Source organism: Motacilla alba, chromosome 3 (assembly GCF_015832195.1).
Source record: "Motacilla alba alba isolate MOTALB_02 chromosome 3, Motacilla_alba_V1.0_pri, whole genome shotgun sequence".
Classification (NCBI taxonomy): domain Eukaryota; kingdom Metazoa; phylum Chordata; class Aves; order Passeriformes; family Motacillidae; genus Motacilla; species Motacilla alba.
In genome coordinates this window covers 1,017,272-1,043,252 of record NC_052018.1, presented here as the reverse complement: position 1 = coordinate 1,043,252, position 25,981 = coordinate 1,017,272, and the positions used below count along the sequence as shown (strand labels likewise).

At 47.8% G+C, this 25,981-nt stretch overlaps 2 protein-coding genes and 1 pseudogene across 2 annotated transcripts in view; all 3 read left to right on the top strand.

The window, feature by feature from the left end:
- The window catches only part of LOC119699072 (interferon-induced very large GTPase 1-like), a 179,779-nt gene that overhangs the window by 76,218 nt on the left and 77,580 nt on the right, over window positions 1-25,981 (top strand). The window lies entirely within an intron of this gene.
- The window catches only part of LOC119699070, a 75,614-nt pseudogene that overhangs the window by 33,577 nt on the left and 16,056 nt on the right, over window positions 1-25,981 (top strand).
- Window positions 5-8,756, top strand: LOC119698526 (interferon-induced very large GTPase 1-like; the record flags this gene model as incomplete). The annotated part of the gene is made up of 1 exon (XM_038130496.1): window positions 5-8,756. A coding segment is annotated over one exon (7,110 nt), but the record flags the coding sequence as incomplete, so codon positions are not given.

Sequence of the window (25,981 nt, the reverse complement as noted above, 5' to 3'; positions counted from 1 at the left end):
GGCACTCCTAAAACTCCTGAGAATAACAGATGAGAAAAAAACCACTAAAGAGGTGCAGAAGGAGTACTTGGACAAGAAAAAGCAAAAACAAGAAGAGGCCAAACAAGCCCTGAAGGATCTGACAGAAATGCTCAAGAGCCGCAGCCACAGCCAGGATGCTCTGAGGAAGAAAGCAGAGACTCTGTGGCAAGCCATGGAGATTCCCAAAGGGTTCTGGCCACCACCAGAGAAACCCTTGGCAGATGTGGTGGAGAGCATCCAGAAGCAGCTGGAGCAGCAGGAGCAGTCAGCAGGCAGGAGGGAGAACATCCCTGACACGGAGGTGCTGACGCGGGCGTCGGGGGGACTGGCCCTGCAGGGCATCTACAGAACGAGCAGACCTGAAGATGTGCTGGCACGGCGAGAGCAGCTCCTCAGGGTTCCTGAGGGATTCCAGCTGGCTGGTCCAGAGCAAGGATCGCTGCTTGAGAGGAAGGAGTTCTCCTCCTCTGCAGCAGAATCCACTTTCACCAAGTCCATGGAGCACCTGGGGTTCAGCATGAGCATGTCTGCCATCGTCTGGAAGGACGAAGTAGGAGAAGTCCAACATCCAAGAGGAAATATAGAGTACAGCACCTCCTCACAGTCAGAGGACATGCAGCAGTCCCGCTCTGAGCAGAGCTACTATTGCACCACCAAGTACCAGTACATCCCTCTGGCCTCCTGCTACTTCCAAAGGCATCAGCTTCGCCTCTCAGATGCGGCTCTGTGGGAGCTGCAAGACATGGAGCAGCAGCTTTTGAGGTTCAGTTGGGAAGAAGACAACCCCGCCTTGGTGAATATGTGTGAGAGCTTCTTCAGCAGGTTTGGGTCCCACATAAACCAGGGTCCCCTCCACTTTGGGGGGATATTCTGGTGGAAGGCGTCTACAGAAGGATTCCGAGCCGAGCAGCGGGAAGAGAGGAGACAACAAGCGTCTGAAGCACTGAACAGCTTTGTCAGCAACAGCTATGGTGACTTCCTGGTAAGTGCTGCTGGGGCCCTGGATGTTTCTAAATCCAGCTCAAAGGCTTCTGTCTCGGCAACAGCCAGAGAGAGTTCTCATAAAGAAATTCAGCTCTACGTGGTGAACACAGGGGGCCCAGCAGACACAGCTTCCCTTCCTCAGTGGAAAACGGGGCTCGTGTCTGATAACACAACGTGGTGCGTTATCGACCGTGGCTTTCAGCTGATCCCAGTGTGGGATGTCATCCTGCGCAATCACTGTGGGGATTTTAAATCCGTAGATCAGTTAAGCAGAGCCCTCAGGGCTGGGTACAAAGCGCTGACAAATCAGGGTATAGGCATCACTTTTGGAGAGGAACTGGGCAGTGCAGTGCAAGAGGCCAGAGATTTCATGGGGACTGTGAGGGCCTGGGATGTGACGAAAGTGGATGAAAGGAAGCTGCTCATGCTGATGGAGCTAAAAGATGATCTGAATGCAAAATCTGGGAACCCCAGTGTGTGGATCAACGTGTGCCTGTCAGACAAAGCCCTGCAGGACTTCCTGGTGAACACTGTGCGCAGCTGCCAGGAGTCACCTCCAGAAAACACCACCTTTATCAAGGTAATGTTGAGGAGCCTCCTGAATCCTCATATCTACTCTGTCAAGGACTTCCCTCAGGCTTCCTTCATTATGCAGTGGGTCTCCCAGACTGAGCACCCGCTTCCCAGATCTCCCAAAGTCTCTGAGCTTCAAGAGCTCATCAAAACACTGCAGCAAATGAAGGAGCACATCCATGCTGTCACCTACACACCAGGAAGCTCTGCTTCTGATGTTCATGAGGCAAAGATAGAAGCCACCCAGATGAGCAGCCTCGCCATTTATTCCTTACTCCAGTCTCTTGAGGAACAGGCTCAGAAGGACATGGAACTGTTGGTGCTCTTGATTGCAACCAGCACAGGGTATCAGGTGGAAAGCAGCACTTTTCAGCACCTCCTTGGACACCCAGAAATTCACTATCTGGCCAAGGAAATGGAAGCGGCACATAAGGAGTACGTGAACCTAAAAGAGCAAGATGCCAACAGAGCTGAGGCCTTCCTCCTGCTGACGGGTCTGACTCTGACACCCGAAAGTCAAGAGCTGTCCCCAGAGCAGAAGAGGGAGCGTTTAGTTTTCATGGAAGATCACATGAAAGGCTTGTGGTCCACACAGATAAAGAATCTCCTCCAAAAGCACTGTGGAGATAAAGACTGGGAGAGGCTGGAAGGGGACTTGGAGTCCTTGATCAGTGAGTGCTTGCATGACAAATGGGATGAGCAGAGGATGCAGAACATACTCAGAGACCTGGAAGACACTCTCCCAACACCTGAGGCCCCCAGTCAGACCCAATCCATGTCAGATAGCTGTGAATCCAAAGGAGATGAAGCCATTGCAAACCAGGAGTTCCTCCAGCTGCTCAAGCGCCTTGGACTGGAATGTCACTATCCAAGGAAAATGGGGTTAGGAGATTTCCACACCATCTGCAAGACATCTCTGCAGGACAGCCAGCCCAGCCAGGACAAGGAACTGCCATTTTTCTTCTTGCAAATGCTGTTAACTGTGGATTACCAGGTGAGGTACCTGACTTGCTGGGAAAGGAGCAACCCAGGCCTTGCACCTGTGCCACAAACCACAGAGCAAGAGGATGAGCTGTCAGATTCCTCAGCAAACTTTCTTGAAAATCTGATGAAAGCAGCCCCTCAACGTGCAAGCAGGGACAGCCATGTGCACCCCATGGACCTGCAGATGGCCATTTTCCATTGTGCTGATGACTTCCTGAGACAGACCCTTGCAACCAAGCTGGCATTCTGCCAACTGGCGCTGCCTCTGCTGGTGCCCAACCCAAGCACTTCACGCATTGAGTTCCCGCTCTACGCACTCAACCAAATCCAAAGGAGCTGGGAAGAGGTGGAGAAGTCAGGAAAGCAGGCCCAAACAAAGAGTTACAGCAACAAACTCATCTTTCAGGCACAGACACCCATTGTGTCTTTCATCCGCATTGGCAGCTCAGACTCCTCTTCCAAATCCCAGCTCCTGAATGCTCTGCTGAGCAAACGCAAACATGACACTTTCTTCCACCGCCACTGCAGAGGCAGCACCAGAGAGCGTTTGCTGATGGAAGGGCTGGTGGAGATCGCCTGGTACTGCCCTGGCGGAAGCCCCAGTGACACCTTTGAGCGCTGTGTGGCTTTCTGTAACCTGCATGGAGACGCCAGGGATCACAGAGCACAGCTGCAGTTCCTGCAGGAGATATCTGCTGTCAACGTGGCTCTTGTGTCTGAATGGGAGCACATGGACAACAGGGGGATGAAGCTTCTGCAGGACCTGTTGCAGTCACAAAGGCCTTTGGTTTGCCTTCTCACAGAAATAGAGAACGCTGCAGATGGAAAATCCAGCAAAAACATAAAAATAGGGATCAAGAACAGAAACGAAGCAGAACTGATGGAGCAGCTGACCAAGACAATTGGGAATCTCCTGGAAGGATCTAATCAATGTTTCAGCCTGGAGGCCTGTGTGGACAAAGCTCGCCAGCATGGATTCATAGTGGATGCAGATCAACCCGCGTGTGAGACAGCCAAAGCAAAGGCAAAGGAGCTGGTGGAGCTTCTGAAGAAAGAGAAGCTGTCAGAGATCAAATCCCAGCTGTTGCCACTTCAAGGAAAACTGTGGTACCTGTGGTGCCAAAAGGACAAAGAACTCACTCGCTTGCAGGAGAAGGGGAACAAGAGCATTGAGCATCATCGCAGCCAAATTGAAAATGAGAAGAAAGCAATAAGAGAAAAGCAACTTGAGCGAGCTTTCCCTCTCAACCCACTCATGAAATCATTCCTTGGCTTTCTCCAGGCCCAGCCAGCAGATACCAAGAAATACTTCCTGCAGTGGATGAAGGTCTTTATGGACGAGCTGTCCTGTGAACGCCTTGAAGAACTGAGGAGAGAGTATCACAAGTTATGGTCTGAAATCCAGACAGGAAAGAAAAGTAAGAAAAAGCCCAGAGGCAATGCTGAGTTTCTGAGTCACTTGGATGCCCTCTCTGATGAAATCAACGATTCATCCATCGGCCTGGAGCACCTTCTGAGAGAGGCAGGGCAGATTTATGAAGCTCTGCAATTAATGAATACCAAGAATGACAATTTTGAAAAACTGCCAGAAATCGCAGCAGAGCTGATGGTTTTAGGATATCCCGTGGAGCTGATGGATGGGGATGCTTCTTACCTGGCCTTGCACTGGGTGGGAGCAATCTTTGACAGCTTAATTGAGAGGCTGGGGGACAAACGAGTGTTTGTGCTCTCCGTGCTGGGCATCCAGAGCACGGGCAAGTCCACCCTGCTGAATGCCATGTTTGGTCTGCAGTTCAACGTCAGCGCAGGGAGATGCACCCGCGGAGCCTTCATGCAGCTCATCCCAGTGGCAGAGGAGCTGCAGCAAGACTTGGGCTTTGATTTTGTGCTGGTGGTTGACACAGAGGGACTTCGTGCCATCGAGATGGCCAATAAACACTCCCTGAACCATGACAACGAGCTGGCCACCTTTGTCATTGGTGTTGGCAACGTGACTCTGATCAATATCTTTGGAGAAAATCCGTCAGAAATGCAAGATGTTCTCCAGATCGCTGTGCAGGCTTTCCTGAGGATGAAGAAAGTCAATCTTTCCCCAAGCTGCCTCTTCGTCCACCAAAACGTGGGAGAAGCAACTGCCAAGGAGCAGAACATGGAAGGACAAAGGCGTTTGCAGGAAAAGCTGGATGAAATGGCAGTGGTGGCTGCCCAGCAGGAATTCTGTGACATCTCCTCTTTCAGCGATGTCATTGGCTTTGATGTGAACACCCACATTCACTACTTTGCTCACCTGTGGGAAGGAAGCCCCCCAATGGCACCACCCAACCCCACCTACAGCCAGAACGTCCAGCAACTCAAAAGCAAAATACTGCAGACTGCCAAGGATTCAAAGCGCTGCTTTTTGAGGTTCTCGAGCCTGAAAGATCGTATTGGTGACCTCTGGAATGCTTTGCTGAATGAAAACTTTGTCTTCAGCTTCAAGAATTCCCTGGAGATTGCTGTCTACAGGAGACTGGAAAGTGCCTTTAGTCAGTGGACCTGGAGGCTGAGGAGTCACATCTTAGATGTACAGATGAGACTGGACAACAAAATTCGGAATGGGGACTTGCAGAATGTCACCAGAGAACACCTTGAAGGGCTGGTGCAAGAGACAAGTGATGCCATTGAGAAAGAAGTGGAAAAGTATTTCAGGGAAGACAAAGACAGTGAGACACTGGTCCAGTGGAAATCCAGCACCGAGCTGAAGCTGAAAGAACTAAAAGAGACTCTTCTCCATGAAACAAAAAAGAAATGTGAGAATCTTATTGAGCTGCAGAAGGAGCAGAGGAAACTGGATGCAAGGAAGTTGGAATATGAAGATGGGCTCCTGAGAAAGAGTAGGGAGCTGGCTGTGAGTCTGAAAGGGAAGAGCCTCAGTGAGAGAGAACTGAAGGACCACTTTACTCTTCTCTGGAACCAGTGGATTGCTGAAGTGTCTCGAACTTCTCATCCTCCAGAACGGGTGGATATTGATGGGGAAATTGAAGATGTCCTTCTTGAGCACTTTAAGGAGCCGGGTATCCATGCACGGATCAGGTCATTTCCCAGAGGCAGAGGGTTTTCTTTTGATCCAGATAAACACATCATGAAGAAAAAGTATTTACACTATATCCCAGATCCCCGGAACATTTTCAGTGCTGATGCAATCTATTTTCAGGGCATCACAGACAACATCATAGCATGTGTGAAGGCAAACATTGCTAAGAAGGAAGAGGAGAAACGCGATTACAGTCGAAATTTTATTCATGAAATACTCAATGAAGTACAGAAAGGTGTGAACTCTGTCCCCTGCTATGCAAAATGTACTTTTAACAGAGATTACAGCATGGATTTGTCTCTGTATCTGTGCAGAATGGCAGCAGAAAGGTTTAAAGCCATGCACGAAGCATTCCGAAAGGCAAATGTCACAGTTGTGTACCTGAACAGCAAGAGAGAATATTTCTTCCAATGTTTCCAGATTTCCTGCCAAGGAGCCACTTCTGTCACAACTTTTGCTGGTTTCCTTTGTGACAAGATTGAACCAGCTCTTAGCCGTGCTGTCTATGAGAGGACAGCTAAAGACATCGCTGAGGACTTGCAGGGCAAATTCCCAGATTTCCAGGGCAGCAGAGCCAATCTGGAAGTTTGCATCCTGAGATTCCTGGCAGAGCAGGAAAATTTTGAGTATTTCATATGTTACCTTAAGCATCCAGATGAATTTTTTCAGAAATACATTGGTATACAAGTCCAGAGCTACTGTCTGGATGGGAGCAGGAGGATGGAGAACTTTTTGAATGCCTCCCTTGATCATCTGTATCGAAACATCCTGTCAGCTGTTTCTTTTTCAACCCGAGCTGTCAAAGACAGAAAAGACAGAGAAGACAAAGTCTCTCTCTGGCTGGATGAATTTTGCAGGGAACTGTCAGAGGTGATCAACTTGCCCAGAAGTGACCTGAAGGGCATTGAGCACCAGGAGGTCACAGACATTGAGTTCCTGAGCAGTGCCATGGCACAACCTCTGGATGACCTAAAGGACAGGCTCATGAAAGAATTTGCTTATGCTGACTTGAGCTCATTTTCAAGGCAGCCTCACACCATCCTGGCGGAGCATTTTGCAGGGTGCTGGGCACAGTGTCCCTTTTGTGGGGCTGTCTGCACAAACACCATGCGGGATCATGATGGAGACCATCAGCTGGTCTTCCATCGCCCACGAGCTTTGATGGGAACCATGTGGCGTGGGACAGACCAGCTGGTCATTGATATTTGTTCCAGCCTTGTTGAAAGTAATCTCAAATTCAGGTTTGATAACGGCAAATGGATTCCCTACAAGAAATACCGGGATGCAGGACCCCCTTATGCCACTTGGAACATTCTTCCCGATTCATCCATGCAGGCGTACTGGAAATGGTTTGTGTCTCATTTCAGGACACAGCTGGAAGCCCTGTACAATGGGAAATTTCAGGGCAAAGGAAAAATCCCTGAGGCGTGGCAGAGAATTACCAAGCAGGAAGCACTGTCAGAGCTGCAGAAGCGTTAGGCCACGTCTATGGGAAGGAAGAACCACAACAGCTTTGCAGTTTAGGAGAACTTTGTACCAGACTCTCCACAAAATGCAGTTACAATAATTACGGTCTCAAGCCCAGTGAAGTCAATGGTGTCCAATTTTTCCCAAATTTGTTGAAATAAGGCATGTTTCTGCAGCCATTGAACAGCAAATCCCTTGCTTCATGAGAAAGCCAGAATCCGCTTGCCTGTTTGCCATAAACATTTCCCTCTGCTTTCACACAGAGCCAAACCAAACACCCTCCTTGGGGCAATCGGCCTTGTGGCCAAGCCCGAGCCCAAGGGCCAGGGCAAGGGCAGAGGCAGCGCTCCAAGCACTCCTTGGATCAGCTGCTGTGAGACAAGAAGGGACAGTGCCCCCAAGGCAGTTTTCCTGCTGCAAGGAGCTGTCCTGCTCGGAGAAAAACCTGCAGGACCTGAGGCCAGCTCCACACTGGCGGCAAGCTGGGCTGCTTGGCTTTTGGGCATCATCCTTCCATCCCTCATTGCAGTCCCCTGGATCAACTGAGGCTGTTCTCCCAGCAGGAGCTGTTGTGCCTGCGGGCTCAGGAAAGCAGTGACACGACCACACCGGAGCTCAGGCAGTGCTTTCACTCCCTGTCTCGGGGGTGCTGTGTCTTTGTGCAGGGCAGCCGCTCCTGCTCCAGTGACTGGGGCTGCTGCCCTTCCCTGCAGCCCTCAGCCCCAGCAGAAGCTGCTCCTGCCCTTGGCCTCTCTGCTGAGCAAAAGCCTTTGGAATGCCCCATGTGGAGAATCCTGTCTGCCAGCACCTGCTGCAGCAGCCCTCGGGGCAGTGCTGGTACTGTCCAGGCAGGCTGATGGCACTGGAGCGGTGCTCTGGAGAAGGTGGCACCAGCTGGCTCTGCCCCAGGGAGCTGTGGGGGCTTTTGCTGTGCAGGTGCTGCAACCCCGCTGGCAATGGGAGGGCCAAGGTCTCCTGGAGAGCTGCTGAAGGGCTGCTTCAGCCTCATCACCTGCAGGCTTTGTGTGAAAAATGCATATTTTATTATTTACTCTTCACAAATGTTAAAATGAATACTATATATGTTATGTTGGAAAGTTATGTTGTATTATTCTCTTTTAGGTAGTGTGGTAAATATAGTTTTTAGGCTATAGCATCAGATAAAATAGGAACTATGTGATGGATGATACTTTTCTAACTAGCTCAAAGAATGGATAAGAGAATCAAGATATTCTTTGCACAGAGATAACAGCAAGAAGACACCAAAAATCCTAAAAAAAGAATTATTGCCTTGTTATTGGGAAGAACCAGACTTTTAGGGACCAAGACGATTGATTTCTAAGATGAGCGGAGGAGTTGACAATAGCCAGAAAACATCCTTTGTTTTAAAGGAATTTTTTGCATCATGTATGAGATATATGAATGTGCAATAGGCTATTGCTTTTAAGGATTGATCCTTTGTTAGCGAGGTGTGCTTTTGCTTGGCAGAAAGAGTAAAATGCACCCATACGTCTGTAACTCTTTGCTTTTTATTGCCTTTTATTGTCTTACACTGATTGTCCAAATTCTTATTGCTGTAATTTTTTGTTACTACTTTTATAACTATTTTATTACTGGTAAACTTTTAAAATTTTAAAACAAGGTGCTGGCATTTTTCACACTCTGCTAATAAAGGAGTTGATTTGGACTGGTCTGTGTCTCCTTTGTGTTCAGGGGAGGCACAGCTGGGGGTGACTCGAGCTCTCTGTGCTGAATACAGGCAGGGGACAGGGGGTGGCACTGGGGGAGGAGGTGTGACAGCAGAGGCTCTGCTCCATTCAGGGACTCTGCTGCAGGAGCAGCTTCACTGTCTGCAGGGTCAGCAGAGAGGGCAGGAAGCCCCAAACCACAACATCCAGGGAAACCAATGTCAGGGGCAGGTGCCAAGGGAGGCAGGGCTGGGAACCAAGGCTGGCCTGTCACACACATGGAGGGCTGAGAAGGTTGATCCCAGCGAGGTGCTCTGTTCTGGAGCTGCTCAGCTGGGAACCTGTGGGACAAAAGGGAAACGGGCCCAAACTCCGCCAAGGCCAGCCCTGGCCAAGCAGTCCTAGAGCCAGTGACAGGAGCCAGAGCTGGGGCCATGTAAACATGTGCTGCAAGGGCTGAGTGCCAGGGATTGGGAACACCTGGGCTGGGAGGGGATTTGGGCAGGCTCCTGGAGCCAGACTGGGAGTGGAGGTGCCCCTGGCCATGGTGTCACCTCCTGGGCAGTGTGGGGAATGTCCCAGTGCAGCTACTGGAGTGACTGGGGGGTCCCAGTGCAACAAGGGGGGCAGTGGAGAGGACCCAGTGCAGCAAGGGGGGAGGCCTCAGTCCTGGGCTGGGGTATCAGGAGGGCAGAGGCTCCCTCATCTGCTACCTTCCCTGTGCCAGCTGTCCCAGATCCCTCTCCAGTACAGCCAGACTGTTCTCTGCACCTTTCCCTGTCTCTGCCAGGACTCCTTGGCCAAAGTCTCCCTCAGTGGCATCGTCTGGTATGTCCTTCCTTGCAGGTCCTGCTGTGGGGATGAGCACAAACAGATTAAAGGTCTTTTCCAACCTCAACCAGTTTGTGATGCAGTGCCTTCCCGTGACACTGGGATGCAGCAGCTCTCCCAGGCTGCCCCAGTTGGGACTAAGGGTGCGGTGACCCTGTGTAACACCCCAGAACATTTAAATGTAAGGGGCAAAACTGGGGTTCCTTTCCTCTGCTTGGCGCACAAGAGAAATACGGAGCAGATATTCTTAAGATGTCAAAATTGCACACAACTCTGGTGGCAAAAGATAGAAAATCAAGGAATTTGATCAGCCTTTTCCAGTCTCTGACACCCTGCCTGGGTCCTGAGGAGAGTTGATGGTGTTGGGGTGTGACTGTGAAGTGGAACCTTCATTGTATGAACATTGTATCAAATCCCTCATCAGGGAATCATATGCATTGACTCCATGATTTCAGAAGGCTGAAGAAATGCTTTATTAAGCTATACTACATACTACACTAACACTTACACTATACTAACTAAAAACCCATGAGCCTTACAGACAGTCACAACACAGCTTTGACCTAATTGGTCAGTCAATCAAAACACCCTCACCAGGGTCGAATTAAGAAATCCCTTTTGGCAAACAATCTCCATAACACATTCCACATGTGCCAAACAACAGATGCAGCAGGTGAAGAGAAGACTTGTTTTTCTTCTTTGTCTGAGCTTTCTCACAGACATTCTTCAGGAAAATCCTGGGAAAGTCCGTGTCTCTCTCTGTTCAAGGAATATGTGATTACCACAAACATGATTTTAATTTGAATGAGGTCTTTTATTTAATTGGACAAACCTAGCTTCCCCAGCTAGAGATGTGTTCCATGTACTACTGGAGTTGCAGCACTCCCTTCCAGCAGCTGTTAGTGAGATCACAATCTGTCAGGCTAGCATGCTACAGGTTACCTACTTATAGTTACAACTTGACTCTGAAACTAAGAAACTGTTTGTCATGGTTTGGCGCTGGCCCAATGCCAATGCCCCCATGAAAACATATCCTCCCTGGTGTCTGCTGTGAGATGCGATCAGAGACAGAGCAAAGCAGGCCTCCACTTGTGAACAAAGAAGGAATAAAAACTTTATTATCTCACAAATATAATAAAATGAACACAGAGAGAGCAAAATGGAAACCTCCCAAACATTTCTCCTCCCCCCACTCAATTTCCCACATCATAAAACAAAACCTTAGATTTTCACCAGTCCATTACCCTTCAAATAATCAACTCAGTCCATCTCCACCCTTCCGACAATCACCCCTCATTTCATCAAGGAGAGATGAGTCCTTCTTGCACCACAGGCTTCCCCTGGAAACACAGCTGAGTCCAGCTGTGTTTCCACGTCACTCAGCAGCACCTTCATGGCTTCTTCCTTCCATGTCCACTGCTCTCACCACTGCACATGGACCAGAGCTGCTTTTAGGCTTTTCTTTTCCAGGATGTTTCGCCCAGTTCCAGGAGAAAACGACAGTCTCTCACCTTTTTGGGACACTAGTCCCCCCCAATATTTCACCCCCTGGGGCCGAGGGGTCTCGAGAGCACCATAACCTCATCACCTGTCGTCTCCGCTCACATCACTCCTTTGGCACCAAGCCATCGCCTCCCCCTAAAATGCAGTCTCTGTATTACAGGAAATGTTCTGTCCATGGCCATACAAGAAAAGTCCAGCCAAAAGCCACTCCATCATCTCCTCCCACCTACGATTTTTCTCAACTTCTCTCGGTCATTCTTCACTTGCACAGCTTTCATCACACTTGCGTATTTCCTCCTACTTTATCCCCATCTCTCTTCTCCTTCAGCTCCCGGAGGATCAGCATTTGCAAGGTTTCCATCATCCCACTGAAGGGTTAAAATCACAGTCTCTACTCATCCAGAACTCCCACGCTGGCTCTGCCAGGCACTCTTCTTGCCGCCCCCCTCTTCTTCTTGGCCAGGCCAGTGCTATCAAATTTCAAGGTAGCACTGGCACCTCTCTCTCTCTCTCTCCCTCCTGGGAAAGGGGGGCTGCCCGATGCCTCACAGAGTTCTTCCACCCTTCCATAATCTGTGGGGGACTCACTCTTGTCCTGCCGGGGTCAGGGGCCTCCACCTCCCTTCTCTGCCCAAGGCTCCGGCCTACCTCCCTCCGGCTTCGTGGCTTCCCCTCCCACGCCAAGCCCGAAGCTGGGCAGGGGAGGTCTGACCTCTCCATCCACTGGAACCAAGAGAGAGTTTCCCTGGGAGTTCCTTGCTTTTAACCCCTGTGTTCTCAGAGGCGTATCCATATCCTCAATGGCCAAACTAGGTGCCACATCTGAGCACCTATTGGTTTGACCACCACCACCTCCCAAAAACTCACTTCCTCTCAAACCACGACACTGTTTAATCCTTAGAACCTTTAGAAAAAAAAAACAACAACAAAACAAAACAAACAACCATTACCAGAAAAACAAATTGCAAACAGAAAAACAATTTGTAAACAAAAAAAAAAACAAATTTGTAAACTAATAGGGTCCTTAAATGAACTGTTACTTCAAGAGTCCCAGATTTCCATAAGGTAGGCAAACAAGTTGTTTTCACCACTGTTCTACACACAGCTCCACATCTCTTGACAGGCTGTCAGGAGGATGTTGCTTGTAGTCCGGGGTAGGATGAACCTATTAGGTCTTTGATCACTTACGACCTGAGCCCAGTACATATGGGGCTGTCTTTGAAATGTCCCCTGTTGTGGAGACCCTAGGGAGGCATTCTCTGGTCTAGGGAGACACAAGAAGCTTCCCTCAAAAAGCTGTTAGACCCCATTGGCTCCTTCCCCTGTGTCACGATTCGCCCTCACGGACTAGATTGTGATGGTTCATTATCTGATCTCAGGGTACAAAACACCAACATGGCAAGGGGGTTTGCAGAAACAAAATCAATGTACTTTATTGAACAATCACAGCAAAATGCATTGGAGGGAACTGGGGAGAGAGAGAGAGGGGGGGGGGGGGGGGGAGAGAGAGATAGAGAGATAAAGAAGAACCCTATAGGAAAGGAAGGAAAGACAGAGTAGGTATATCTACCAACATAGAGGCGATGCAATTCTTCGAGGTCCAGTCGATGTCCAGTCGAGGAGTCGCCTTCACGTTGGGGAAGATCTTCGAAAGGCTAGCTGACTTGAGGGGCCTTTTATATTGAAAGTTGGGAAGGAGGGGTGGAAGGAATACAATAGTCTTATGATCTCAACAGTGGGGAGAGCTATTATTTTCCTGGTTCACTGCCTGCAGGCAAACATGATCAGTTCGATTAGCTGTTCTCCACCCTCACACTGCCCTCCTCCCCCCAGATTACAGGTTCCAGTCCTTGAGGAGAAAAAGAGTCTTGTCCACATAGGGGTTTCATGTCTCAGTCTTAGAGGGAGTGGTTTCTCCCATCTCAGTCCATCTGCCATGGTGGTTGTAGAGTAGATGAAGGGTCTTCTGTGGAGACCAAAGGGTAATTCCAGAAGAGAGTCCAGCCAGGCTTGGGGGTGGAAAACTCCAGGCCATTGTTCAGGCGAAGGAAGGTCAAGATGCTCCTTGTCCTTTTCACTGGGAGCAGTGTAGCGTGAGGTACAATAACTCAAGTTCCAGTCCCGGGAACTTGGCGAACCCCCACCAAACCAGGATGTAGGATCCTCTCTCTTTCAGTGGTCTCTGTCTTCTTTCACGACGATCGTGAGGCAGATGAGAAAGCAATCTTGGGCAGAGTCTTACACCTTGTTCCTATGTCTGGTTCCTATGTCCCTGAGCCACTTCCTCCCGATTCCCTGATTGGCCCTTTCCTTTGTACTGGCCCAAGACCAGGGTCAGCCCCCAGGCCCCTGGTGAGAGAAAGCTGGACCCTGAATGTGTGTGTGTCTGGGACCTGATCATCTCACCATGCGGCTAAATAAAACATCTGTGGATATTACGCAAAGGTCCATTTTGCTTCCTTACCCTGGAGGATGTTAGCAGCAATTTAGGCTGCCACAAATGGTGCCCGAACAGGAACCTCTTCTCCTAGAAAACATCTGCACTAGACCACCCGGAGATTTTCATCGTCTTACCCCAGTGTGGTGAGTTTGAAATTTTAGTTCCTTCCTCCTTTTACTGTCAGGTGTTGGGAAGAGACTGGGTTAAGATGAAAACAGCGCTCACCCACGCAGAACAAGAAGTTCACCTCCACCTTAAAAAGTCTTTTCTTCAAGAAGATTTTGATTTTTCATAGAGGGAGTTGAAGTGTTTTGTACACTGGTTATTTAAGCATTTTCCTTCTATTTCATGGAACGTAGTCCTAACCAATGACTTTCTGGAAATAGTTTGGGAAAACTTACGACCTGAGGAAGAACTCCATAAAGAATTCTAGCCTTTTTTAATATGATGATGACATGCATTCAGAATCTTACAGTTAAATAGGGAACCCCAGCTGCAAACCCCTTCACCAAGCTCTCTTGTCTTTACTCCTGCTGCCGAGCTTTGCTGTCACTACATGGCCATGGCTGTGTAATCACACTCATGTGCTCAAGATGGTGGAGATTGCATGGCGGGAGCCACGGGGTCTGCCTTTCTACCCTCCTCTCCCCACGCCTCCTCCCACAGCTTCCACAGTCCCAGGAGTGAGGGAGGGGAGGTCAGAGGAGCAGCCTCTGATTGGCAATATAAAGCTGCACCAGTTTCTTACAATGAAGGGGAAAGAAACCCCACAGGCACTTGCAGTGCTGGAAAGCACAAACGAAAGAATGGATTTGTTTCCCTCGGCTGCTATAGCACCACGGGATGTAGCGCTGAGGTGAGAGCCGTTCCCGCTCGCACCAAAAAGCACCAAAAAGCACTGCCTCCACGGAAAACCCGTGGCCAAGCCCAGGTCACGGCAGCCCGCAGCACCAGGGCCAAGAGCAGGCAGGCAAGACTGCCGGGCAGGCAGCCCTGCTGGGGGATGGCTCAGAACCGCAGTCCTGGCAGTGAAACCACTGCCCCCCACCCACCCGTGGGGTCCAAGCCACCGCTACTGCTCTGGAAGCCCCATGCCAGCAGCGCCCATGGGTATCAGCTGAGAGAGACCCCCGAGAAAAAAACAGGTCTCAGCGTGGCCACCAGCACCGGGAGCAGGATGAACCCCACACGGCAGTGCACCAACCTCAACACCAACATCACGTCCAGCACCAGCAACACAAACCCACTGGCAAAGGTAAAGTCCCTGCCATGAACATTTTGGGGACGATAAAATGGTTCAATGTAAAAAACAGATATGCCTTCATAACCCAGAATGATACCAAAGAAGATGTGTTTGTTCATCAGACTGCTATAAAAAAGATGAACCCCAGGAGATACCTCCACAGTCCAGGAGATGGAGAAATTGTGGAATAGAATACAAGGAAGAAAAGGCCCCCAAGCAGCCGATGTGACAGGACCGGGTGGACATCCAGTGCAAGGTAGTAAACATGCACCAAACTACAAACCTGTGAAATATTACCCACATCATAGAAGTCCTCCACACTCCAACCAAGGAAATAAAACCCAAAACCAGCAACCAAGTCCCAGCCACAGCCTAAAAGCTGGAAGAGCACAGAACACCGATGAGCCATCCTCCACCCAAGAGAGAGAGTCCACCTCCATAATGAAAGAACCTTCCAGTCCAATAAGTCCCACTTCTAATACCCTTCCCCGATTCCTGTGGCCTCACTGCCCCCCCCCCCCCCCACTTTCCCCTTTGATTTTCATTGTCCTATTACCTCTTTTTAATGTTCCCACAAATTCCTACCACCTTTTCCCTCCTTGCATGGCCTCCCTCCACTAATCCCTTCCCCCAGAGTTCCTTCATAATACCAGAGGGAGGGTGAATGGGAGGGAAAGAAAAAAAAATTTCCCTAAAGTAACTATCATTTTCTTAATGATTTCTTTTTGGAGTTTTCAGCCGACACACCACCACTTACACTACCTCATACAGAGCCAGTTAGAGCCAACAACAGTGCCGCAAGTGGCAGAGAACCAGTCCCTGCTGAAGAAACTTCTCCTGACTCAGTTTCTTGTTAAACCGTGCTAAGAAAACCCTGCATCCCTCTTGCCAGCTCTAAGCCACTCCAGGAAATCTGTTGGGACATTGGGGACTCAGAATTGTTTGCATTTTGAAAAACTGTCTTATGGGTGCTTTTGATTGTTTTTTGTCATTTTGTGTTGATTCAGTTGATCCTTCAGAGAAGCTTTCTTAATAATATAGAAAAACAGGGAATTTTGAAGACCCTGGGGAGGCATTCCCTGGTCTAGGGAGACACAAGAAGCTTCCCTCAAAAAGCTGTTAGACCCCATTGGCTCCTTCCCCTGTTCCTATGTCTGTACTTTGTCCCAGAGCCACTCCCTCCTGATTCCCTGATTGGCCCTTATCTTTGTACTGCCCCAAGACCAGGGTCAGCCTTTGGGCCCCTGGGGAGAGAAATCTGGATTCTGAATGTGTGTCTGTGTCTGGGAGCTGATCATCTCACCGCGCGGCTGAATAAAACATCTGTGGATGTTACACAAAGGTCCTTTTAGCTTCCTTACCCTGGACTATGCTAGCAGCAATTCACACTGCTACACCCTGTGGTATGGACTGGTGTGGACAGTTTACCTTTACATGGCCTTGTATCCTGGTTTTGCAAGGAAGACATTTGCAGAAGTGATGCAATGCTTTTAGCCACTAGAAAGTTGTACATGCCTCTTGAAAAACCCATGTTAAAGACTAAAGAAACCAGGAACTTCCTCTTTTCCTTCTGGCCTGGGAACAGGAATAAGTCCTGGCCTGGCCTCTGTCTCAGCTGGGCCAAATCAGGCAGGCTGTGCCACAGATCCTGGCCCCATTCTGGAGAGCCCACTGGGCTCCGTCCTGGCTTGGCCAGGCCCCAGAAGCTGCCAGGCAGGGAGTGGGGAAGCTGTGGGGGCTCTGGCTGAGACAGGGCAGCTGTTAATATCTTTCTGCCAGGTCCCCTCCCCAGCGCAGCCACCTCACGAGATCATGTGGCTGAGACCAGAGGCAGCACTGCAGCCCATGTAGAGTGGTCCTGCGGTTGGAATGGAGCAGAGCAAAAACCAAAGACCAGCAATGCGGCCAATCCTGACATAGCCCCAGCCGCAGCTCCTGCCACAAGCTACTGGCCAGGGTCAGGTGACCATCTGTAGGCCCTGGATGAGATGTTAAATCTTTCAGTGCTTCAATCCTCCCTCAAGTGAAGGGAAAGGAACAAAATGCAAGCATGTAAAGGAGCAACATGAAGACATCGAGGTCTGTGGTTGTGATATTTTATGAAAATCCCTTTGCTAGGATTTTCTTCTCCTGAGAAGCTGAGAAGGCCTCAGCTTCAAGTGCAAACAATTTGTTATCTGCTACTGTGCAATGCAGCAGGTGCTTTCTTGATTGGTCAATTTTTCTACTTGGTGGCCAATCAAGGAGGCAGCAGCTCTCGGACTCTCTAGGAGTCACAGAACCTTGTTATTCATTCCTTTCTATTCCTGTCTCGCCTTCTGATGATTCTTTTCTCTCTGTTCTTTGTAGTATAGTTATAGTGTGGTCTTTTTTAATGTAATATATATCATAATATAATAAACCAGCCTTCTGAAATGGAGTCAAGATCTCTCCTTCGCTTCACCAAGTCCTGACTGCCCAGAAGACCCACGGTAATAAATGGTGACCCCAGACGTGGCAATAGAGGTCAGTGAAGAAGAAGTGAAGTCCCAGATGGGAGTGATGAGGAGATGCCTTGATCTTGGGGCTGAAATCCCCTTGTGAAGCTATGGAGAAAAGATTCTGTTTCCCTGTAACACATGAAAACATGGGGAGATGAAGGGTTCAATTTGATATTGAGCAAAAGCTACCATGCCAAAGTAAGCAGATGTTAAGGTAGATGTGATCCTATGAGAAGATTGAACAGAGAAGGAGAGAAGAATGATCCTGTGCCCCCAGGAAGAGAAGATCTCTGTTCCTAGAGATGAAGATGATTTTAGAGATAAATAATGAGAACTTTTGGCTTTGAACAGCTCATCTTTAAAACAATACCCCACAAGTTGACATGGCCCATCAACAAGCTGTGGGAAGGCTTGTGGAAAATGGGAGGGACTTCACAATGGCAGGGTTCCCTGGGCAGCTGTGGTTTGTGACGAAATTGAGAACCATGGGAGAACTGTTTTTTCCTCTTCTGGAGAAGTCTCCATAACCTTAACAAGAGGGACTTCTCTCCCTAAGTGAACTGAAGAAAGACTATTTCAGAGGTGGTAAACTGACTGGAAAGTTTAAGTTTTGTTTCTTTACATTATCAGTGGAAAATAAAAGGTTGTGGGGGAAGGAGAATTGTTCTGCAGGGTTTGTTTTGATTCATACTACTTCTTTATCCCCTTTTAGTTACTATTAATAAATTTTTCTTTATACCCTTTTAAAGTTTGGAGCCTGCTTTGCTTTCCTCCTAATCCTGTCTCACAGCAGGAAATGAGTGCACTGGTGACTAACCAGCACTGAAGCCCACCACACTCATCAATGCATTAGTTAGGAAATCTCAAAACTGTGGAAATCTGAAATTGGCAAACCAAAACCACTACAAAAAATTAGTCTTTCTGCCCGGTTTCGAACGGAAACCACCACAGGAGGGTCCTGACATGGTTACACCCATTGACGCAGGGGGAAGGGAGAAGCCAAGCACAATGGAGGGCAGAGGAAAAGGCGGAGGAGGAGCGGGAAAGTGGCCATTCTGAGACAGGAGGGTGGGAAAACTTGGAAGAGAAGGAGACAAGATGGCCAGGCTGGCCATGTTGCCGGCGCCATTTTGTGGGATAACAGCAGCATGGGGAGATGGAACAGGGTACATGGCTACAGGGACAAGGTTGAGGGGAAGGTCCAAGGTGGCATGGCCAGTGTCGTCCTGGCAAGGGCAGACAGGGGATGGGGGAGCATCAGGGAGACAGTAGCAACCCTGTGCAGGGTAGCAAGACCCGCTGGCCGATTGCTTCTCTGAAAGGAAAGGGGGTTTAGGGGCATGGGAAGAGGATGAAGGGGAAGGGGTTTTGAACTGGACACCTGAAACTTTTCCCAAATCACTCCTCAAATCATTCCCCATTTTTACCATTGACTTAACAATAAGGTGAAACAAAGACTAAAACTAACCCAAACAAATTAGAAAGAAGACACTCCTCATGGTTACGGATATAAATCTCTTAGGATTCCCCTTAGAAAACTTCAATTTCCCTGCTACAAGGACACCCACAACTTGGAGATAACTGTCCTTTTGAGGAAGGCTAACTTTAGAATGAGTAAGTTGGTTTCCCATCCTCAGGCTTCTCTCCCACACCAAGCAGCAAAAGGGGAGAAAGAAAAAATGAAAAAGGTGACCCCAATATATATATATATATGAAACTCACTTTCTAAGGGTCAAACTAAACCCACTGGGTGGGTGGTCACTAGTCGACCAGCTTTCGGGTTTTTTCTGGCTTCTTTGGAGGGTCCCAGTCACCCTTCAGATAACACTCTCCAGAACGTGAGTAGTTCTCCTCAAGGAAGTGGCTGTCCCGAAAGACGCTTGTGTCCAGCAGCACAAAGCTGGTGGAGATGCTTCTCCAGGCACCTCCTCATGCCGGGTCCCTGTTCGGGCACCGCTTGTCACAGCAGGTGGAAATGGTAGAGAAGCATGTTTAAGAAGATGTCCTGAGTGCACAGGCACGTCTCGCCCTGACTGAGTGATTTCAGCTCTTGGGTGATTTCAGCCATAAGCAACGCAGAAGGAAGGGACAGGGTCTTTGTATGGGGTTCCATGGAGGGTCTTTATGGAGCTCCTACTGCCAAGGGGTCCAGACACAAAGAACTCTCCAGACAGAGAGAGCAGGGGTTTATATATAGGGATAGCAAGGGGTGGGGGCATATAGAACATCAGAATGGATGAGATGAGGGCACAGGGGTGGAAAAAAGGGGAAGGGCCAATGGGATACATAGAATCAACATAGGGCAACAATGCATTCCGGAAAAAGCTTTTTGTCCTCCCCATGACTAGGGAGGTTGTTGCTTAAGGGTTGTCCCTCCAGGGGAGTGTGCTAAGCTTCTCCTCAGTTGTTTTACTGGCCTCCACAACTCCCCCTCCTCTGCTCAACTGCAGCAGAAGAGCATGAGTCAATAGTTTTCTTGATGGGTACCTGCTTTTTGGCTGGTGTCAAACCATGGCAGGGGTTGCAAGAAAATCTGGGTTTTGGGGCGAAGCTCCAGTGAGACACTGGGGTTTCAGGATATGGAGAGCTCTGCAGTGAGACCCCAGATTAGGGGTGGTATCAGGGGAACACAGGGTTTGGGAGGATGGCTGCAGTGAGACCTGAGGTGTGTGGGTTGGGGGGATTGCAGAGAGAGCCAGGATTTTGTGGCAGAAGACTTGCATTTAGACCTGGGTTTAAAAAGGCTGTGGGTGCAGCAAGGACCAGTGTGTTAAAGGTGGGACTGTGTGTGACATGGAACACCCCCCCTTTCTTAAGGGGTCATGGTGTCACTGGGAGCTTTTTCTCCTCCTGGGCTGGGGTCCAGGGAGGCAGTGATGATCTGTCAACACACACAGCAAGCGCTAGGGCTGTCCCCTAAACAAAACGACCGCAGAGGGGGCTGTGGGTTTCCCGGGAGCTGGGCCAGCCCAGGAACTGCCCCCATGGACCTCAGGACCACCATGCTCCTGCCCTGTGGCTGCTCCGTACTGTCATATCCATGGGACCCACGTCGTTCCCGTCTCCATGTGTCAAACCAGATCTTGTTCTTGGCTATTTTAGCCTTGGGAAATGCCTGATCCAGCACAAATCTCAGTACTGGGTGTCACGATCCGCCCTTATGGACGAGATTGTGATGGTTCGTTATCTGATCTCAGGGTACAAAACACCAACACGGCAAGGGGGTTTGCAGCAACAAAATCAATGTACTTTATTGAACAATCACAGCAAAATGCATTGGAGGGAACTGGAGAGAGAGAGAGAGAGAGAGAGAGAAAAAAGAACCCTATAGGAAAGGAAGGAAAGACAGAGTAGGTATATCTACCAACATAGAGGCGATGCAATTCTTCGAAGTCCAGTCGATGTCCAGTTGAGGAGTCGCCTTTACGTTGGGGAGATCTCGAAAGGCTAGCTGACTTGAGGGGCCTTTTATGTAAAAAGTTGGGAAGGAGGGGGAGAAAGAGCGCAATAGTCTTGTGATCTCAACAGTGGGGAGAGCTATTGTTTTCCTGGTTCACTGCCTGCAGGCAAACATGATCAGTTCAGTTAGCTGTTCTCCCCACACACACACTGCCCTCCTCCCCCCAGATTACAGATTTCAGTCCTTGAGGAGAAAAAGAGTCTTGTCCACATAGGGATTTCATGTCTCAGTCTTAGAGGGAGTGGTTTCTCCCATCTCAGTCCATCTGCCACGGTGGTTGTTCAGTAGATGAAGGGTCTTCTGTGGAGACCACCGAAGGGTAATTCCAGAAGAGAGTCCAGCCAGGCTTGGGGGTGGAAAACTCCAGGCCATTGTTACAGAGCGGTGCAGGCGAAGGAAGGTCAAGATGCCCCTCGTCCTTTTCTCTGGGAGCAGTGTAGCGTGAGGTACAGTAACTCAAGTTCCAGTCCCAGGAACTTGGCGAACCCCCACCAAACCAGGATGTAGGATCCTCTTTCTTTCGGTGGTCTCAGTCCTTTTTTCTTGACGATCGTGAGGCAGATAAGAAAGCAATTTTGGGCAGAGTCTTACACCACCCCGTGACTCACGATTGTCTTCATCAGCGGGGCTCATATGTCGGTAGTATACCTCGGAAAACAGACACAGTATGACAGAAGGGGGAAAAAGAGAGAGAGAAAAAGAGGAAAATGGAAAATAGGAAAAGAGAGAAAAAGAAAAAGAAGGGAAGCAATTGTTCAACATGATTAATATCAATTCAAAACAATATTAAACAATTGAAAAGCAAAAGCAAAATTAAATCACAATTGATTTTCAAAACAATATTCTTAAACAATCAAAATAAATCATAAACAATTAAAAGCAAAAGCAAAATTAAATCACAATTGATTTAGAAAATAATCTCTAAATGATTTTATCCAAATAATTCACTATGAATCAGAATAATTCTTACAAAATCATTAAAAGGAAACTAATGATTGTTCCAAAATGCATATTCTAGTTTATACCCATTTTGTGTCAACAGTCTTAGGAATGTCTACAGTATTGAAAACATCAGCCAAGTTGTGAGCATTGATTATAGCTGTCAGCCTAGTTAGCCGTTTCATCATTCTCCAATTCATTACAAACAAGATTATGGATAGAACAAAACCAATCAAAACTAGAATGAGAAGAACAACAATGGGATGACACATGGTATTCAGGACACTTGTGGCAGTTGGTGACCACCCGAAAAGAGTGTTCCACCACTGGTGCTCGGCATCTCTCTTTACTCTTTACAAGACACGGTGTATCTGTTTTACATTGTGATGAACAGTCACCAAGGTTTTCTGTCCATTTTTCTTGATCTTTTCCAAAATCTCGTTCAGGTCCTGGTGGAGCAACAGTTGTCTTACCAATGTGAGGTTCATCCCGATGGGAGTGGGTTCTAATTTGTGGATCAGCGTGTAGTTGGATTGCAAAAGGTAGTGAGACGTAACCGGAGCTTCATAGGAAAAATCACATCCTGCAATCTTAGTAAAGTTACAAGCACAAAAATTTGAATGATTACTGGTATCTACGAATACATCTTCTACAAATACAATATCACAAGCAGTTCTAAAGCATGCACATCCGTTGCCTATGTATATTAAAACTGTTTTAGAAGTCTCGTTAGGATGAATTTCAAAATGACAGATGTTTTGCTCTGTGTCTAAACAAATATCCTGAGCGGTTATTGCATTGCTTTCACAGATGAACCCTTGTTGTTCTCGGACAATACAAGATTCCAGGTTAACAGTTTGCCATTTGTTACCAACGTGGCGGGCCCATTCCCTATGTCCAGAAGGATAGAGAATGGCTCCGTCGTGATTCAGCCCTAATGGGATAATAGGGAATATGAAATGTACAGAAGCATTGCGTATCGTTAACACAAAAGCTGTGGCTGTGTTTGTAATGGGGTCATAGGTAAAGTTCACCAGGTTCCACCAGGATTGGAATTCTCTTTCAAAATCAGTGGCACTTTCCCAAATTATTTTCCAAATCTCAGTAGGAAAGATGCATTCTTCCCCTTCTCTTATAATTGAGGCAGAAACGGACTGCATCCATAATTGTGCCTGGATACAGCTGAGAGCCAAAGAAACATTGTTTTGTGTAGCACTCAGTACATCAATCATCAATCTGTGGTCATCTATATTTACCTTTTCCCAATTCGGCAAAATGTTTGATAGCAGCCACTGATGCGTTCCCAGAGCCAATAAGGATGATTGCAGTGGTTGCTGAATTTTAGTCAAATCTTTTGGTTGTGGCAGCCAATTTACTTAAGTTCAAATAATTTACACGTTATATGTAATATCATCACCTGGTGTTACCATAAAGGGAAGGGAAAACATTATTTTTGTTGTCCAGTGCCAGTGTTGTCATGGTTTATCAGGTCTTCATGTTGTCCCTCGGAGTTCTTCTGTAAAAGCAAACACAACAAGCTCTGCCACAAAGAGGCAGGAAAAGTTAGAACGATGGAATTGTCAGAAAGGTTTTTAATATCAGTGGTACTTCCCCTGTAGCAGGGGAGTCCACCCAAACAGGTTGTCCAGGGCAATGTGCTGGGTTCTTGAAGTCATCTGGTTCCTGTAGTGAAGGAATTATGCTTGGAGCTGTTGGGCAAAAAGCAGTGATTTTGGGACACCCATTAACCCCCCATCTATAGTAAGAGGTGTGAGAAATCCATTTAACCCCTTCACCTTTTGCCCAATCCTGCACATCTTGGACAGTAAAGTGAGAAACATTATCAGATTGAATTTCCTGTGGTTTTAGGAAAATTCCAAACCATCCCTGCAATGCTTTAACAGTATTATCTCTGGTAACTCCTTTGAAAGCATCGGCCTGGACCAACACAAATAAAAACACAGCATAGGACTCAGTATAAATACAGACAAGGAAATAATTTTGTCCCTCATGCTGGAAAATACTCCAAATAGTTAACAGTATTTTAACTTGTGTGCTGCTTTCTTCCTCTCTGTTCGCAGAAGCAGGGGAGAAAGGAGGGGCTGCTTTACTCACAGAGGCAAGTTTGTCTTGGCTACTACCCAGGCTCTCAGTTTTGGGTATTGCTAAGTTTTTATCCACTTCTATAAGAGTTAAGCTAACCACAGACAACCCCCCTTCCCAGGTAGAGTATCCTTTCTCAGCATCTTTGAAACCACGGGAATAGAAACAAACAGGTTTTGTCGGACCCTCAGAACCCCACTGCAAGATGTGTACCGATAGTTGTGAAGAGGCAAGTTCCCACTCCACCTGGTAGGGATCTGGAGGATGGATAGGGTCCAGGGCTGCTATAGTTTTTTGAGGGAAAATTGCTATAGGTTCAAATGTTCCTGGAAGCCCTTGCATTAAAGAGGCTATAATTTCAGGCTTTACAGGTGATTGCATTGGTAACTCAGAACTAGGAATTAGTTTCTTTTCACGAATCATTTGCAGGCAGCCAGTTTTGTGAATGTTTTCCGGGAGTTGGTCAGGGGTACCAGCTATGGTTAAAAGGTCTCCCCTTTCCAAGGGGTTAAGTCCCTCTGCCCGATGAGCTGTGCACTGAGTCAGGGACTTTTGATCCCCCCCAGTGAGAGACACTTGACATATGTATTCTGTTTCTGATTTGTGGGAGAGAAGCTCATACTCCTTTGCAAGTTTTGTTAATTCAGTAGCAGTATACGGGTTTTCCTTGGTGGTTATGTGCGGGTTAAAATCCTCATCATTGATATAGTTATATTCTGTTATAATTAGAGGTCCCATACTAGAACAGCAGTGATCCCCACAATTTTTCATCAGAGCTAATTCTTTTTTAGGGTAATTTTGATTACTGTGAGGAGTTTCCTTCTCCTCTGTCTCTTTTGAAGAATCAGCATTATGTGAGATTTTAACACGTTCCTCTCTCAAGGCAGCCCGTAATAAATTTTTTTCATTTCTTGCTTCATCTAACTGTTTTTGCAAAACTTCAACTAGATTTTGGAGGGATTCAATTATTGCCATTTCCTCACTTTTCCGCTTAAAGCGGGTTTCTACAGCTGCTGTGAGACAGGCTCCCAAAACTGAGCAGAGGATAGTCTTATTTTTGCCCAGTTTTAGCCTATTTTCATGTTGCAGAGAGCATATTTTATTAATAACATTTTCTAAATTAGACCAATTGCAGTTTGCCCATTCTTCTCCTTCTGTAGAAGGTGCGGCATTGTATTTACCAAGCAGAGCATAAAATTCAGCTTTACCTTTTACACTGAGGTTCTCAGTCATTTTGTGAAGGGACCAAAACTACGACAGGGAGGTACAACTTAAGTTACAAAAACCGCACAGCCTTTGCTGTGTTTCCCTTCGCTTCCCTGGGTAGTTGAAGAGACAAAATCTGTCTGAGAGGCCCTACTTAGTTTCTTCAGGAGAGTCTCTTCCTTCCCAGACAGTCCAAACACACACACATGCACATGCACACAAAGCAGTTTTTTGTGAGAGGATCAAAACTACTGCGGGGAAAATCAAACACACAACCTCTGTCGTGTTTCCCCTCACTTCCCCGAGTAGGCGAAGGAGCTAACCTGTTTGGGAGGCTCTGCTTAGTTTCCTCAGACGCCCCTTCTCTCCCAAACAGTCCAAATACAGACAAACACAACAACAAAAGCAGGTTTTTGTGAGAGGATCAAAACTACCACAGGAAAATCAAACACACAACCTCTGTCGTGTTTCCCCTCACTTTCCTGAGTAGGCAAAGGGGCTAACCTGTTTGGGAGGCTCTGTTTAGTTTCCTCAGACGCCCCTTTCTCTCCCAAACAGTCCAAATACAGACAAATACAACAACAGTTTTCCCCCTTTTGCACCGAGAGATCTTTTATGAAATCCCAGAGACAGAGTCCCAAGTGGAGTCTGTCAACCAGGATCCTGTCCGTGACGCCAATTTTATGTCACGATCCGCCCTTATGGACGAGATTGTGATGGTTCGTTATCTGATCTCAGGGTACAAAACACCAACACGGCAAGGGGGTTTGCAGCAACAAAATCAATGTACTTTATTGAACAATCACAGCAAAATGCATTGGAGGGAACTGGAGAGAGAGAGAGAGAGAGAGAGAGAAAAAAGAACCCTATAGGAAAGGAAGGAAAGACAGAGTAGGTATATCTACCAACATAGAGGCGATGCAATTCTTCGAAGTCCAGTCGATGTCCAGTTGAGGAGTCGCCTTTACGTTGGGGAGATCTCGAAA